The sequence below is a fragment of the Macaca fascicularis genome, chromosome 9 (genome assembly GCF_037993035.2).
Source record: "Macaca fascicularis isolate 582-1 chromosome 9, T2T-MFA8v1.1".
NCBI classification, from domain to species: domain Eukaryota; kingdom Metazoa; phylum Chordata; class Mammalia; order Primates; family Cercopithecidae; genus Macaca; species Macaca fascicularis.
Window position 1 is genome coordinate 16,702,342 of NC_088383.1, and position 18,261 is coordinate 16,720,602.

The window sequence follows — 18,261 nt, forward strand, 5'->3', positions numbered from 1 at the left end:
TGACTCTTAATTAAAACTCACAGGCTTCATTCCTAACAGAATACTTCTAGGCCCTTCCATCAGTATTTTATGTTTAGACAATTACTTGGATACTATTGTAGGAGAAAAAGAAAAATTCAGTGGAAGAGAGAGACTTCTTCCAGGAAGGCTGACATCACTGATGACTGAGAAGTAATACCTGAAAGAAAAAGAAAATTCAGGGAAATCACAAACACCAGATATACAAATACCGCTGCATAAGGCAAAGAGTACATAAGGGTAATTGATGTTCACTTGGCTTAAGGAGGCAAGAACATTTATATTTTGAAAGTTTTCTGGTCAAAATGATTAGAAATAAAAAGCTTTAGTAGTATGGTGGCACAAGTCATTGGCGTAATCCTAGACTGCTGATGGGGGACAGCCCCAAAGCGTGCTAAGCAGCTAGGAAGGAGTTTGTGATTAAAAATTTACATATTTGTAGTAATTCAAATCATTGAGAATTAAGATGTCCAGATGTCTACCCAAACTTTCCAAGTAGTTCAGATATGAGATTAACTTCAGTATTCTTTAAGTTGCTATTTTAAGGTGTTAAAAGTCACGTAAATTATGATTAAACTACAAATACATTAGCATTTTCCCTATTTCCTTTCTGTACTAGATAAGGCACAAAATCTCAATATACGCACAAACTCCAGAATTTACTTAAGATAAGAGGATGAGGTAACCAAACTGCAATAAAACACAAAATGCCAACTGTGAATTTTCTTGGAACAGTAAAGCCTATAAAGCATCACTTTACTACTTTTCCTTAACATCGTTTTATTTATTTATTTATTTATTTATTTATTTATTTATTTATTTATTTATTTATTTTTTGAGACAGAGTCTCACTCTGTCGCCCAGGCTGGAGTGCAGTGGCCGGATCTCAGCTCACTGCAAGCTCCGCCTCCCGGGTTCACGCCATTCTCCTGCCTCAGCCTCCCGAGTAGCTGGGACTACAGGCGCCCGCCACCTCGCCCGGCTAGTTTTTTTTTTTGTATTTTTTAGTAGAGACGCGGTTTCACCGTGTTAGCCAGGATGGTCTCGATCTCCTGACCTCGTGATCCACCCGTCTCGGCCTCCCAAAGTGCTGGGATTACAGGCTTGAGCCACCGCGCCCGGCCTAACATCGTTTTATTACACGCAGAGAAATGTCAAAGTAGAACTGTCCAATTTTTAAACACCTAAGAGAAACAGGCTCTAACAGTTCACCGCAGTATTCTTCCTGCTACACTAAAGAGTAATAAAAGCAGCTTGTGCTGTAGAAATAATTCTCCCTACATTCCCAGTAACAGATCCCACTGGAAGAACAATCTCAGCTCACACAGCAACAGTTAAATAATTTTTTCCTCCTTAGCATTACATTCAGTTTCTTTGTGTCATGGATTTTCATGTGTTCATACCTGACAAGAAAACTGCTTTATCAAAGGAAAGGTCAAAGGTCAGGTTCTGCACATACACAGAGTCCCCTTATAACCATAAAAGGCAACAAAAAAGGGATGTAAAACTCATTTCCCCAACTTCAAAGGAGAGTTTAAATGGGGTACCAAGCAAATTAGCCACTGATCTTCTGAAGATGAAACTAGATGATATACGTAGGGTTCAACTATTTTTATATTGGATCAACGGCTGTCACTCCACATTGAGATTTAAATGCACAATAAAAACAAAAAAGGCATTTATTATGTCTTCCATTTTATACATTCTAAATTCTAGGAATATTTAAAGTAGATTTTCAGATTTAAAGTGCCCATTTTGAATTTGCATTGAAAATTAATTTCGTAATTAGTTCCCAATTTAAGGGAAATTAAGAAACTGACCTAAATAAATTATTCTTAAAACCCAAATATAAAAATAAAAGATGAAGAATCAATGGGGAAAATGATGGTTAGGGAGAAAAAAGAGGAAAAATGCCCTAGTATTTGAACACTTAAATAATTATGTATTATTATGAAAGACCTGACTCCTTAAATATTTAACATATTATAAAACAAACGTTACACAGCCTTCATCTAATAAGAGCTAGTTTTTTCTTCTGAAATTAAGGAAAAACAATTCAAAAAGTTAAGTTTAAGTTCTGTATTCCTTAACCATCTACTTTTCAAAGTACATTTCTTTTTACCTGTGCAGCAGGTTCGCATATTTTCAAGTAACCTCATTGAAAGTGCCATGATACGATTTCTGAAGACCCATGCCCACGGGGCACATTCTGTCTCCATGTACAGACCTTTGTTCTGCCATAGCTCAGATGACCTGCTTGGAAAGTTCTCCATCGTACTTAATAGGAATTAAGTTTCCCTCTTTGAAGAGGTCCATTTACGTACTGCATTTCACCTCACCCGTATCCTCTTATTAGAAGTTCTGTGGGAACCCTGCTGCTTGATGACTCTGCAGTTCCTATAAGGTTCCTGAAGTTAGATTCTGTGATATTTCCCTCAGTAGTAACTATACAGCTCTCATTTACATAGGGCGGCTTAGATGTATTTCTCACCACCAGACTCCTTAGGATACTATGTCAAGGAGTACAATAACAGTTCTGTTGTTTGACAGAGACAGAGGGTTAGTAAGAAAAGATGACTTTATATCAGACATAAAAGATGATTTATAAAACACGGCAGTTTAAATTAAAAAACTTAAAGTTATATTTCTTCATGAAAGAAATGTTATAAATGATCAACCTGAACATTTTAACAACCTGTTCATACAATTATTAATTTTTAATGATGATTTTCAAGTAAAACTGACTTGTGAAAAATCTCTTTTAATCCTACAAAATGTGTGGGATGATTATAGGTCAGGAGGAGGACTCCAGTACAATTAAAAAGGTAAATTCTGGGTCACTGGATATATCAAATATAAAGTGACAAGTACATTAAGTAAATACTTTGGCACTGAAAATTAAAATCATGAACCTATACTAGTGCCCTTTAAAAAAATATTTAATTACTTTAAGTCCTAAAAGTAAATAGTTCATTTCAAAAACAAAAACAGATAGTTAAGAGGTTATTTCACTGGACAGAAACAGTTTTCTTAACCATCCTCAAATCATGAAAGTAAATTTTTAACATGTTATACAGCATATAGGTAGTTTGACAAAGCTTATTTGTAAATACTCATGACAGCTGTTTCTATTCAATAATATGGGTGGTTTGAATTGGTCAGGTGGGATAGCAAAAGCTAGTTTTTCTATTTGCCCTCCACGTAAGATGCAGATCTATTGAATTCTGATGATCCAAGACTATTCAGCAATCTTAAGTGCACTTCCCAACCCCCAACTTATCAAGTAATAACATGGTTATCTCACAATTTTTTAAAGATTGATCTACAGCGTGTTCAATAATGTATTTGGTCAAAAAAAAGCCACTGAGAACCTACACTATGCCTGGCACCGCTCTAGGAACTGGCAAACAGTAGGTAACAAAACACAAGAATACTGCCTTCACAGAGCTTACTACTGAGAGACAGATAATATAGAAAACAAGTAAATACAGAGTATGAATCTAGTACCCAGAATATACTAAAAACTCTTATAACTCAATAACAAAAAGACAAACCACCCAATTAAAAAACAGGCGAAGGACCTGAACAGACATTTATCCAAAGAAGATGCAGAAGTAGACAACAGGCACATAAAAAGATGCTCATTAGTCATTAGGGAAATGCAAATCAAAATTACAATTACCACTTAACACCCACTAGGATGACTATAATAATAATTTTAATAATCCAGTATTGGCAAAGATGTGGAAAAATTCAGTTTTCAAACTATGCCGATTATTTTGATAACGCAAATGAACATGGGCCACAAGCTTCGACTTCTAAAGGAAAGTAGGTTAGGAATAAAGGTAGAGAAGAAAAGAAAAAACAACTCACTAAGAAAATCAAGTCAAATTTAAATAAACATAATTCACAATAAAACCAAAGTTGAAATGTCAAACATATTTTTTTCTGAGGAAGAACAATGCTGTAATTTTAAAACTTAGTCAATATAATACACTACTTTCATCATATTTAATCGCTGAGACCTTAGTTTGTCCTGTATATAAATATGCGAAAATACATTTTTAAAATTTACTTACAAAATTTAGAAAAAGGAGCCAAAGCCATCAACTACTTGACATCACAATATTTTCAGTGCTAGTCCTGAGACTATGTATAGATTAATATTTGTGAAAATTTTGGAGGTGATATTCACTTCTAACACAACACACAAATTATTCCAAAACTGCAATGTATTTAAAGTAGTGGTATATATATTTGAATGTCACTGATTTAAAGGAAATACTTTTAAATCATGAAAATTGAACTCAAAAGTGCTACTATTTAAGAAAATGTCAATTTGTGCTTCATCTTACTTGTAATATAGTTAACATTACTCATAATTTTTGCCCAAAGTCATTAATTTGCTTCAGGAAAAAGATAATATATGTGCACTTTCTCCTATTACTAGGGTCTAATACATAAAGCTTTCATTCCTACAAAAATTTAATTACATGTATAGAACATATAAAACTAGAACTTATAATCTAAAACTTAAGAATAAAACTTTCTAATTAGATGCTTAATTCAGTTTTCCATGTACATTTGCAATAATGCTTAATTCTTCATTTTACTTATTTATTTATTTTTTGAGATGGAGTCTTGCTCCTTCGCCCAGGTTGGAGTAAAGTGGCACAATCTCAGCTCACTGCAACCTCCGTTCCCTGGGTTCAAGTGATTCTCCTGCCTCAGCCTCCTGAGTAGCTGGGATTACAGGCGCCCACCACCATGCCTGGCTAATTTCTGTATTCTTAGTAGAGATGGGTTTTTCCATGTTGGTCAGGATGGTCTCGAACTCCTGGCCTCAGGTGATTCACCTGCCTCGGCCTCCCAAAGTGTTAGGATTACAGGCATGAACCCCTGTGCCCGGCCGATTCTTCATTTTAAGAAAGCAAAATCTTACTTTGTAAATTTCAATGTTCTATTATTTCTGGGAAATAGTATAATTATCCCTTCTCAATTATTCATGCATTAAATATTACTGGCAACATACTTTATTAATTCACTTAACACATATCTTTTTACCCCATACAGAAGGTTAAATTCAATACAGCTTCTGATATTTTACTCTGTCTTAGCTATCACATTTCTACCTTCCTACCCATGCAACATTAGAAAAGTTTTTAACTCCTCTATGGACTGGTTCCTTTGGCATAAAGTATAGATGTGGGTCAAAGGATTCTGACAGCTCTCACTAGTGCTAAATTTAAATGTAAAAACTAAGCAGTTTTTACGTGGTGCATCAGTCTACGTAATAGATTGTCTCCCATCACTGCTCTTTGGAAGGAAATACGAGAAAGTGATGTCAGAGAAGCCACAGCATAGCCTGTCTCAGCAAGCTCAGCATGCCTGCCTGAGAGGTATCTCTCATTTCCCCAATCCCACTTATTATGTGATATGCATATAGTGAACAAATTGCTTTCATAATGAGCAGTTACATTCAACAACAGCTAAACTGTTACATACACATTTTCTAAAGCTCTAAGATCTAATCATTAGCCACACCTATCTTATTAGACATTTCTACCCCTCTGCTGCCAAATCCAATCCATCACGCAGTCCTGTCATTCTACCTCAGGAGCAAATCTCTGAAATCCATGCTTATTCCCTCTACCTCACTACCCTGGACCAAATTACACTCGTTGTTTACCTGAAATACAACTAGAGAAGTCTTTTTTACCTATTCCCTGGGTTATCCTTCAATATATCCATTCTCTACAATTAGCCAGAGTTATCTTTTCCAAATGTGAATTTAATCCTGTTCCCTTCCTTCCCACCTCCCCCAAAACTACTCCCACTACCAATTTTTCATAAGTCCAGTTGTCGTAACTCTTAGTATCAAAGAGTAACATGGCTTGCTGTTCTTCCAGCCTCATCTTCCACCTTGTCTCCCTAATTCTCAGTGCTCCCTCCAGCCCTTGTCTTTCAGTTTGTTCTCACCCCAGTTCATCTGTCTGTCTGTCCTTCCTTGTTTAGGCATGAATTTGCTCTATTTGTGACGTAGAGAATGCTCTTTCCCCTCTCTTCTTCTGCTTTAATCTGATACCTCAGGTTCTCATTTGAGGCATCAATTTTTCAAGGAACCATCCCAGTTTTCCAAAACTACAATAAATTCTTACAGCATTACGGACCTGTGCTTTGTCAGCACTCATCACACTTGTAAATTTATGTGATTATTTGAAGATCCTTGAGTAACTCAAGGAGAATGTCCGCCTCCATTAAAAACAGGCCCATATCTACTTTTGCTCACCACTGTATTCACACCACCTGGCATAATGCCAGGCACATACCAGAGTCCAGTAAAAAGCTGATAATTGAGTATATGAATGAATGAAGACACTTGCAACTATTACCACCTTCACCGCGTAAGGCACATGAAGAATTCCACTGTTCTTCACAGGCATTTCACAATGCCAAATTATGGATTGCCTTGAAAATTATGAACTTAAAATAGACTCTTTTACTTAACTGTAACCAGAACAAAAGTCAGCACATGAAATACACCAACAAACATATCAGTTTTATAAAAAAAAGACATAATACTTACAAGGAACTGCTGGGGAAATATTAAAACAATGTTGTTTGTTTCAGGCCACTGAATGTATAATAAAGCAAACTCACCAAGCTCAAAAAAACAAAAACAAAAACAAAAAAAAAAAAAAAAGAAAAAAGAAAAATCCACAGCCAAAACTGCTTGCTCAAATGCAGAAATATTAAAGAAGGAAGGGCCGAATAATGGTTCTTGTTATAATTTTCAGAAGAGCAAAATTTCCAGTATTTTTTATGTGGTGAAGACTATAAGAACATCAGTTTATATTTAACAAATCCAAAACAGGACTCAATAAATGTGATCAAGTATTATTGTTCTCATTTGCCATTAAGGTGATCTTCCAGCTTTGTTTTACTTTTATTTCAAGGGGAAAAAAACAATTCTTCACTGGTAACTCATTTTAAAGGTAACATTTCAAACAATCCAAATTCGATATTCTAAGAATGTATATAGATACTACACAATGAAGCATCACAATGAGTTGTGTAAAATATTCTTAGGGGAATATAAATGTCACTGGAACCCAAATGTGGGAAATCTGTCCAAAAGTTTTATTCATTCAACTAATAACTCCTCCCACCCCTAATGTGCTAGACTATATACCAGATCCTGAGACTACACAGGTAAGTCTCAAAACAGTAACAATTAGTATAAAATTCAAGAGTTCCTACACCCACATGGCAGGAGTTTGTGTTTTTCTCTTAACTGCACGTCTCTAATTCAACATGTTACTGCACCTGATGGGGAACTATGAATAAAAAGGTGGGCGAGAGACAGCCCCTGCCCTAGACAAAGTTAACTGGCTGCCATGGAACATGCAGAAAACAGTATGGGAATTAGAAACTGTGTGCTGTGTGACACATGCAACAGCACAATGGGCAAGTGGTATGGGAACCACAAATGTATCAGGACAGGTAGGAAGACTGTATGTCATAAAAAGAAGGGCCTATTCCACTCTTAGGAACTCCCTCAACATCACTAACTTTTTCAGATAACGTCCTCAGACTCACCGCTCATTTGGCACTGTTCCTTGTATTCACCTTCTGTGAAATCTCTCCTACTGTTCTGACAACCAAATCGTTTCTTAAATATCAATTCTAAAACTTAAGATTTAAAATATTGTCATCTTTTATATTTCATATATTTTAGTTTCATCTAATTAGTTTTCCTTAGAGAATAAGGTTGCAGATAAACATGATTAAAAATTGGTTTGAAAATACATTTTTGTGTGTTAAGTCAGAATTAATTTTCTTTTATGGAAATGTATAAAACGAAATCCCCACTCAGGAATTAGTAATTGTCAGTTTTTGTAGTTCACATTGTGCTTTTTAACTTCCTACTTCAGGAGGGAAATAAATAGCAAAAGCTTTCAGACTAAATGCAATGTATCAGTAACACTGTACTTTTAGCGTTTAATTTTAAAGCTTTCTGTGCTTAAGAAAAGGTAATTATGTATCTTGCTCTATAACCCCTATCTGGATTTTTGCCAACGCAATAAAATTAAATACAGTAATACGTAATTACATTCACGAAAATTAGCATTGTCAATTCAGACTAGGGTACAATTTATACCATTTGTACTTTCTACAGAAACAAATAATAAACTTAGATTGACAAATGTATGCTCAAAAAGCTCAAGGAGAAATCAGGAAAGCACAATGAAGAAACCTCAAAAATACAATTCTGTATCTTCCTACGAACATTCAGCCACCTATCAAGTTACCTATGATCCCAGAGATGTTTAATACATGTTTCTTGAATACTAAAAATGATGATGATGATGATGATGATGACGACGACCACAGCTAAGATTTACTGAGTATTTAATTTGTACTAGGCACTGCTAATTACTTTGTATTTAAGCCTGACAGCAATTCTAAAAGCTAGGTACTATTATGAATCCCTATTTTAAAGACACAGAAAGGGGGCTGAGAATTGTTAGGAAGTGGCAAGGCTGGGATTAAAACCAAAGTTGTCTGAGGACAAAGCTCTTAACCACTCAATTGTGGAAAAACATGACATACAGATTATAGTTGAGATTTAAAAATAGTTTCGTTATAAGAATTTTGAAATAGAAATATTCAGATATGGCGGGGCACAGTGGCTCACGCCTATAATCCCAACACTTTGGGAGGCTGAGGTGGGCAGATCACTTGAGGTCAGGAGTTTGAGACCAGCCTGGCCAAGACGGCAAAACTGTCTCTACTAAAAATACAATTAGCTGGGTGTGGTGGCACGCACCTGTAGTCCCAGTTACTTGGGAGGCTGAAGTAGGAGAATCTCTTGAACCCAGGAGGCGCAGGTTGCAGTGAGTCGAGATTGTGCCATTGCACCCTAGCCTGGGCAACGGAGTGAGACTCCATCTCAAAAAAAAAAAAAAAAAAAAAACAAAACAAAACGAAAAGAAATATTCAGATATATTTCAGCTATTTCAATATTGTAATCAGGTATAAATTAAAATTGTGGGAAGTAATCAATCTTAAAAGAGCATTTGACTTCAATACCATTGAAGTACTAATAGACTTAAAAATTTTTTTCAAAGGAGATGCTGTAATTAAAACATTTTACATCATGTATCATCTAAGTTAATCTTGTATCCTACTTACAAAAAAAGCAATCTAAAACTTCAAAATTCAGTTGCTTTCTCCATAACAGTGATTTCCGAAAAAATTCAAAAGCTAAAGCTCTAAAGAAAGAAAAAGAAATTATAACTAAATCATGACAGATTTTGATTAAAAGACTCCAGATTTAGAGCAGGAAAACAGTATGTTCTTCGGTATTAGTTTTTGAGATTTTTGAACAATTCATTTGTTGTGGGAATAGACTGAAGTTTGCACAAAGATCCAAACCAAATATGAACTTATAATACTTGTTTGCCTGATGTCATAACTTAAAAAAAAAAATCCTGCTATAAGCATACCTTGGCAAAAAATACGGTGAGGTGAGTCTCACTGCCAACAATCCAAATAGGGAATTTTGGAGATTTCAAGTAAGAACCAACCTAGAACAAATGTAGCAAAATAAAACAAATAAACAAATTAAAAATTTATACTGCCTCTTAAATATTTGCCCATAAATATCTGAAGCATAAAGTGTCCAATTTATATTTAACTGAAATAATGTATTGTGCCCGAGCATCTCACCCACAGAGATCAAATGCTGAATGTAAAAATGAGCATAAAAGACTGTCGGTACTGAGCTTATATTGTACTTTGACATTAAAACAACAACAATATAGATTTAACACAGCTGGAGATAACTATTTAGCTCTAAGAGTCATTCTCAGGTTTTGCTCAAGTTCCTAGATAAAATGACCACTTCTTAGAATTTCAGCATGAAACCTCAAACCCTAAAACTATAAACTTGTTGATAATAACTTTATAAGGAAAATAATTATAGTTTATCAAATGAGTAGATTTATGAATAATCAAAGGGAAAGAACATCTTTGTTCCCAAAGAATCAAGAAAAATTACAGTTTAAACCATTTAAGTATGTAAGTGTCCTGTTATTTGACTCTTCATAATAAAAGGTAAGTTCAAAGTTTCACAATAAGAACAGTCTCTTTAAAATGTATAAAAAGCCCTATTTGTACCCTGCTCTCAAGGTTATATAATCTGTGAACATTACTATACCAAAAACTTGAGAACACAATTGTGTGTGTGTGATTGAGGGAAAAAAAGCATAATACTGAACAAATAGAATAGACTTATGAAACCCAACACGCTCATGTCATTCAATCCCACTCTCATATGAAGACAGAAACTTTAAGTTAAAAATGACGAATCTTACCAATACAATTTGCTGCATTTTCCTTTTTCTTACAGACTGCCTATAATTGGGGAATTCCAAGTGGCTGTTTGCGGCAGTCAGGCCAAAAACTCTTTCCTAATCAGCCAGCAGCCCCTGCTTCAACCACCACCCTGGCCCTGTGGAATTTATTCTTATCACTAGGAGGGAAGTGGAAAATAGGTATTCTTTTGTATCCATGGACAGAGAAACTAGTATCTTTGTCCTATGATGGGAGGGATGAGTTAGATGTGCTAATGTGGCAATGTTGAGCCAGTAAAGTAGGAAGGATGGTTTGGGAACAGCAGAGAAGAATAAAAGAAAAGGAACAAAGAAAGAGGGAAAGGTATGATCACAGTTCCAGAGTGGACAAGGATTTTAGAGGTGAGCCGTGCAAGTCCTTGAATTCATATATATGGAACCAGAGAAATACACAGGATCTGTGCCTGGTCTCATCTCAAGCAACTAAATAGTACAGAGCTAGAATTAGAACTTAGGTTTTCTGACTTCTACTCTGATAGATTTCCATCACATCACATGGTGCCTCGTGTGGTGAACAGATTAGATATTAACCTTTCTTTTAGAAAAAGTGTGCATTTGAATTCAGGTAGAAGTAAAAAAAGATAAAAGAATAAATGAATGCTAAACTCATGGAATGTGTTATAACAGTAAAAATATATTGAATGCATAAATAAGTGTAATCACTTTGAACAACAGTTTGACACTTCCTCAGAAAGTTAAAAATAGAATTACTGTTTGACCAGTAATTTTACTTCTGGGTATATGCCAAAGAAAAATAAAAACATGTTCACAAAAAATTCGTTCATCAATGTTTACAGCAGCCCTAGTCATAATAGCTAAAGTAGAAACAACCCAACTGATGAACAGATAAAACTGGTTTAACATGCAAAAGAATATTATTTGGTCATAAAAAGGAATGAAATACTAACACATGTAAAAACACAGATGAACAATGAAAACACTAAGCTAAGTGAAAGGAGCCAGAAACTAAAGGCTACATACTATATGATTCCATTGGTACGAAATGTACAAAAGAGGTAAATCCACAGAGGCAGAAAGCAGAGTAGTGGCTTCCAGGGGCTGAGTGGGAGGAGCATGTGACTGATAACGGGTTTAAGGTTCTTTTTGTGGGTAAGGAAAACATTTTGGAATCAGATTGGGGTAATGATTGCACAGCATCATGAATCTATTAAAAAGTCCTGAATTGTATGCTTTTAAATGGTGAATTTTCTGGTATGTGAGTTATAAATCTATTTTTTTTTTAAAGTAGAGTCAAAAGTAGCCATAGCCACCTTATTCTTCGTTGGGTTTGCACGTGTGTGTTGAGAAGGAGAAAGACTGCGGGAGGGAGAAAGAGATCATTTCATCACCTTAATTGTATTAATGCTTGTATGGTCAAAATGATATTGCAAAATGTTAATTTTGCCTTTAAAGGGAAATCTGCTACACTTATCAAAGCATGGGGAAATGTTCAGACTTACAAAATTAACAAAAGCACAATGACTTCCTTAATGCCATTCCTCTAAGCATCTGATAAAAAGTAAATGTAAAATATACATAGAATTTGAGAAGTTAGAGATGAACACTGCAGTGTAATACAGATTTTCAAAAAATGCTGTCTGGACTCACTTTTGAGGCCCTGACTAGAGGCCAGTCATTTCCTTGAAAAAGATAGCTAATTAAGTTCTTACTCCAGCCACTACCATTATAGGTCTCCCACACTCCAGGGATCACCCTAATCACCCTGGAGTCAAGTACCAGACTATTAGGGATAACCCAAGAGCCCCCCAGAAGTATTCAAATTAGCCAATCCACAGGGGAGTCCAGGCAATCTAGCTGACCCCATCCTACTTGAGGTACATAAGCTGTTCCTATGGCTCCAGCTTGCTGTACCCCAGTCCCCAGATGCAATCCTGCATGTGGCCCTGCCTGGCTGCCCTCTCTCATTTGCAGTTGGAAGGAACAGAGTTTTGCCTTTCACATATGCAAGTGTTAGTGTGTTTTGCTGCACCATTAACAGAGTCCTTATATCTTATTTAAAACCATAGTTAACTGCTAAAACACTACAGCAATATATAAACAGAAGAATATACAGCAGCAATTGACTTCCCACTAAGATCTTGAGGAGAATGTCCTTCTGTTCTACCTAAAAATTAAAGCAAAGTAAAGCTCACATTTAGAAAACCTTACAATTCTGGTGAATATGTCCATTTATTCATTCAACAAATATTTCTGAGCACCTAGCACCTAATATGTACCTAGTAATGTCCCTGTTTCCAAAGAGTCTATATTCCATTAGGGAAGACAATAGAAAAGCAAACTCAAGATTTAAAAAGTTAAGTAAATAAAAAGGGTCATTAATCATTCCTATTAAATATTGTGGAAAGGAGTAACTGAGGGAGTGGTCAAGAAAAAAGTCTCTGAGGAACGATCTGAAGTCCAGCCTGAAGGGGGCACTGAGCCATCCATCTTAAGAGCTGGATGACTCCAGGCAGAAAGGACAGCAAGAACTGGAGAGGGCTGGGCATATCTGGGAAAGTGAGAGGACACCAGTGTGGTTGGAGCACAGCAGTAGAGAAAGCAATGCAACTGCAAAGACCATCAAGGTCTTAAGGGATACACAGGAAATATTTCCAAATATAAAATCTCCACCCCCTAGCATCATACAAGACGCAGGCATGCAAGCACATCTCACCTGCCCCAACCCCCGCCTCCATGCTTAACTTTCTTTAGGATCTATGAATGTCTCTGTAAATGTGTTAGGGGGAAGGGGATGCACTTTGATTCTCTAGTTGCCAGGCTGTTTCAGAATAGCTTTAGCTTATACAGTTAAAGTCACTTCAAATACTGTTTAACAATATGATCACTACTAAAAGAGTAAGGGCAGGACAAATCCGATTTGATTATCATATGCATATCACCCAGTGTTCAAGTGTTACCATGAAAAAGGAAAGCTGTCTGACAAAAAAAGAAAGAGAATAAACCATGGTTATTGTTATCACATATAATCATCACCATCCGAACCACTGCTATGGAACCCTGTTCTAAAATAGAAAAGGAAGGCCGCTGCCTTAGGCTCATGCCGTAATCCCAGCACTTAGGGAGGGAGGCCAAGATAGGAGGATAACTTGAGGTCAAGAGTTTGAGACCAGGCTAGGCAACATAGCAAGACCCTGTTTCTATTTAAAAAATTTTTTTTAATGAAAAAAAACTAGACCTACGTCTTTCTCCCAAATTGTGACATCTTATGAAGTTCAAGTCAGTAATGATTTACATCCCATTTAAAATTATTTACAATACCCATTTCAGGTGATTTCAGATTGTGTAGGAGGAGAATGAAATAAACAGCAATAAATGAGAGTTACATGGCAGTTCCTAGCCCTAGTACATGTGTCAAAGAGTTTAACGCTGTAAAATGCTTGAATTTTTTTTTAGTGTGAAATCATTTTTCAGACGGAATAAAGTCAGAATTTCAGGCATCTGGCAATTCTTTCTCTTTGCCTAATAAAGTATTACCAGTTGTTTTGGTGAAGCATATTCTTCATTAGGTAATAAAGAAACAGTGCTTTCTTCATCCTCATTTTGCCAAAAATAAATTCATATTCAATAATAGACGTCTGTAGTTTTTTTGAATTATTTTGTACTGGGTTCTGCCCCTCCTCCCACAAAAAATAACAATAGACCTGGCATAGGAAACTCAGCATAATCAGCCAGCTTAACCACACTTAGGGGATAGGAAGGAAGAAGAGAGCGGTACTGAACAATATTGCTGTGCTCAAATGTACTGTCAGAGGAACAAAACAGTATCCACAATAGTGGACATCTGAACAAAAAAAACATTCAAAGTACCTTAAAAATCAATTTACCTTACAGTATCTTAAAGCTTCCATTAGTGTTAAAAATCCTACAGCTGCTTGTTCATGTATACCAAGAAGTTCTGCAAAAAACAAAAAAACAAAAAAACAAAAAAAACAAAAACTTAGCATTGTAGTAGTGTGTATAAATTTGAAACGTACTTATATGTATATATATTTATACTACACCAAAAATTTAACTTTTACCCAAAACTATACTTTAAAACTTAGCATGTATTTATTAGAAGGTAATGTCAACTAATCATTACAGTATTGCTCATTATAAAATACCATTAGATCAGCTTTGTGGTGGGTAAATGTGATACTTCAGATGTATATTAAATGTATTTATAAAACTTGATATTCAGTGTTAACTTTTTAAATGAAAGAATTTACTCCCTGAAATCCATGCGATTGTTGACAAAAATACAAGAAGAAAAAGAGACTTAATACCTATGTAAAAGGGCTAACTTGAATTGACTTTCATTTTGAAAAACAAAAATGGATATGCTAATCACTGGTAAAATTTATCATTGGGTAGCAGTGACTGTACTTGCCTAATACTTAAAACATGGGCATTTAATGCCATCCCTCTTTCCTGTAAATAAACACAGGCCGTGTGCTTAAGACTGGGGAAATAAAGATGAATAGAAAATGATCTCTACCATAGAAAGGCTCCGACTTTACCAAAGACGACAGATGAAAAAAACATGTGGTCTCTCTGTACACACAGAGTGGTATGAGAGTATCTGCTTACAGTGTTAGGAAAGGCTTATAAAAGTGCTAACAGGGAGTTGAATCTTGAAGCATATTATAGTTTTCCAGGCCAAAAAGAAGATGAGAAGAAAATTCAAAGCAGAAGAAACAGCAAACAGGTATGAAAAATCAATGCATTTAAGGAATGAAGAATTTGGCCAAGTTTCCTTAAATGTTTCTGGCTTGGGGAACATGATAAATAGTGATTAACAGAGAATTAAGAAGTAGGTTCTGGACTCGTGTCAAGAGGTAACATGAGTTTGGCTTTAGACAAGCTGGGACTGAGGTACCTTTAGGTGCTCTAGCTAGAGAGGGATAAACAGCTGGAAGTAAGGCTCATGAATACAGGGGAGAAAGGTCAGGGTTGGATATAAAGATTTGGGAATGGTCAGCATAGAGATGAGAGTTAAAGTTATGGATGTGGGTAAGTCAGAATAGACACACCACAGAGAACAAAAATGTGATGATAATGAAGTCTTTTCATAAACGATATCCTTCAGCTAACATACATTAATATAATAATATATTCGGGTCCATAATATATCTAAAAAGCATTTCTTTCTGGTTAAAAATTATGTTCACTGTGAACATAATATATATATAATTTTGCATCCTTTTTACCATCTGGTCATGTTTTGTCCATTTTTCCATTAGGATATATTTTCTTATCAATTAATGTAATAAGAATATTAACTCTGTCATTTTTGTGGCCAACATTTTACTATGTAGCCTTAACTACAACATCTAGATGGTGTAAGGCAAGAGCTGACAGTTTAACTTTCTGGATTGGTAAATCCAAAATTAATAGAAGGTGCATATACATACAGTTTGTACTTTGTCACTAGCTTCTTACAAGCACAGATCGGGGAGAGTGATGCTTCTTTAATTGTGGTTTAGGATTCCTTAGGGATCACAGGACCCTTTTAGAGACTATGTGAGATCAACATGATTTTAATAATATGATGTTAATTACCTTTTTACAGAGTTTTACAGAGGTTGAATGATCTGTTATGTTGTATCAGACTACATTTATAAGCATATATGAAGATCCGACTGTCTACTAGTAAGCCAAGCATTAAAGGGATTTGCAAAAATTTAAAACAATGTCACTCTCCTTAATTTTTGTTAATGGTTTATTAAAATGTTACTTATGTTAATATTAATAAGGGTATATTTTTTTTAATTATGTTTCATTTCTACAAATTTAGGAGGTAAATGTGAAATTTTTTTAAACACATATACTACATAATGATCAAGCCAGGGTATGAAGAATTTCCATCACTCAAGAACAATGGTTTTGTTAAGCATAGTGATCCTACTCTGCTATCAAATATTGCATTTATTCCATCTTACTGTATGTATGTTTGTACTCTAACCCACTCCCCTCATGCTTCCCCCACCACCCGCCACTTACCGTTCCCAGTCTCTGTTATCTACCATTCCACTCTCTACTGCCATGTGATCAAATTTTTTTAGATCCCACATATAAGAGCATGTGATTCTGTCTCATTGTTTCTGGCTTATTTCACTTAAGATTATAATCTCCAGTGCCATCCATGTATACTGCAAATAATAGGATTTCATTCTTTGTTATGGCCAAATACAGTTCCATTGTTTATAGATTCCAGTTTATCCACTGACATGTTGATGGACACTTAGGTTGATTCCCTATCTTTGCTATTGCGAATGGTGCTGCAATTAGCATGCAAGTGCAGGCATTCCTTTGATAAACTGATTTCTTTGTCTTCGGGTAGACACTGAGTAGTGGGATTGCTGGATCAAATGGTAATCCTAGTTTTTTTGAGAAATCTCCATACTGTTTTCCATAGTGGCTGTACAAGTTTACATTCCTACCAACAGCATATAGGAGTTCTCTTTTCTCTATCTTCGCCACACTTCTTTTGCTGTTTTTTAATAGCCATTCTGACTGGGGTAAGATGACATCTCACTGTGGTTTTGATTTGTAGTTCTCTCATGATCAGTGATGTTGAACATTTTTTCATATACTTAAAGTGAATACATATTTAAAATTTTCTCAACGTCTAACATGAAAAACACTGATTATTTGCTTTGGGATCCTTCATAAGAACATAAAGGGCATGAGATTAAAAGGTCTTAGAATCTTCAGGTTAAAGCAAAACAAGGGAGGGAACAGCCCAAATAGGTATAAATGGATACTTCATATCTTTGCAAACTTTTCTCTCCCTTTCCTTCTGAAATGTAAGCAAGTTTAAATGTTTTCATGTAAAAAGAATACACACATTGGGAAACAGTTTCACAGTTTAATTTCTAAAATCAGTTACCACCACCTAGTGTTACAATTAGATACTACATCATCTGTTTCCCTGGGTTTTTAAACAAATGTCTAATAATATTATCATGTTACTAAATACAGCAAACTAGTTGTTCATAATTCTTGGGTAATGAACTATTCAGATTTGATCAGTAAACACATGCCTAGACACCTAGTTTGGATGGTAACATTTTAAAAATGTATTATGCCTATTTTCTTAAACAGAATATGTACTTAACATTTTTACCTTCTTATGATAGTTTCAAGAGCATCATCACACTAGGAAAATTTACTTTTATGCCAAGTTGTAATACAGTGAGGATATAATATTCTCACGTTACAATTTACAGAATTTATTTGTATGAGACTTTCTCAATAAGCCTTGAAAGTGTCTATTTTCAAGTATCCCTAATCTGAAAGTCTGAAATCCAAAATGCTCCCAGATCTGAAGCATTCTGAGAGCCAACATGACTCTCGAAGGAAATGCTCATTACAGCATTGTGGATTTCGGATTTTCAGATTAGGGCTGCTAAACCGGTAAGGAAAAATGCAAATATTTCCAAATCTGAAAAAAAACCCAGAAATCTGAAATGCTTCTGGTCCCAAGCATGTACTCCACAGTTGCAAAAAATTCCAATTACTTTGTGATTATATTCTTGTCTTCTTTGCCAGAATTAATTTACTATCTTTTATTATCAGAGGCGGGGTCTTGCCATCTTGCCCAGGTTGGTTTCAAACTCCTGGCCTCAAGTGATCCTCCTGCTTTGGCCTCCCAAACTGCTGAAATTAAAGGCACAAGCCAATATGCCCCACCTGATTATCTTATAAAAGAGAATGAAACAAACCATGAAGACTCATTCAGTTTCTGACTCCATTTTTAGGAGTTCCACATACTAAGTGGAATATAACCAGAGAAGCACCAAAGAAAGATGATATTTTTTGG

At 35.4% G+C, this 18,261-nt stretch overlaps 1 protein-coding gene and 1 long non-coding RNA gene across 28 annotated transcripts in view; one reads left to right on the top strand and one right to left on the bottom strand.

Annotated features, from left to right (window-relative positions):
- LOC141407652 (uncharacterized) overlaps nucleotides 1-18,261 on the top strand; it is a 109,623-nt gene that overhangs the window by 65,735 nt on the left and 25,627 nt on the right. The gene's annotated exons all lie outside the window — the stretch shown is intronic.
- The window catches only part of MINDY3 (MINDY lysine 48 deubiquitinase 3), an 81,545-nt gene that overhangs the window by 29,002 nt on the left and 34,282 nt on the right, over nucleotides 1-18,261 (bottom strand). For 12 of the 27 annotated variants that reach the window (XR_012417503.1, XR_001493315.4, XR_012417490.1 and 9 more), the window contains 2 exons: nucleotides 14,282-14,352; nucleotides 9,528-9,608 (listed from right to left, as the gene is read on the bottom strand). The exons of 4 other annotated variants lie outside the window; for them this stretch is intronic. Coding sequence is in view for 10 of the 23 variants with exons in the window: in XM_074001121.1 (XP_073857222.1) it covers nucleotides 9,528-9,608; nucleotides 14,282-14,352 (152 nt within the window). In the remaining 13 variants the exon portion in view is untranslated. Of the gene's footprint in view, nucleotides 1-8,848; nucleotides 8,971-9,527; nucleotides 9,609-14,281; nucleotides 14,353-18,261 lie in introns of all 27 variants that reach the window. 11 more of the 27 variants (XR_012417494.1, XR_012417489.1, XM_074001120.1 and 8 more) reach the window with 4 other exon arrangements.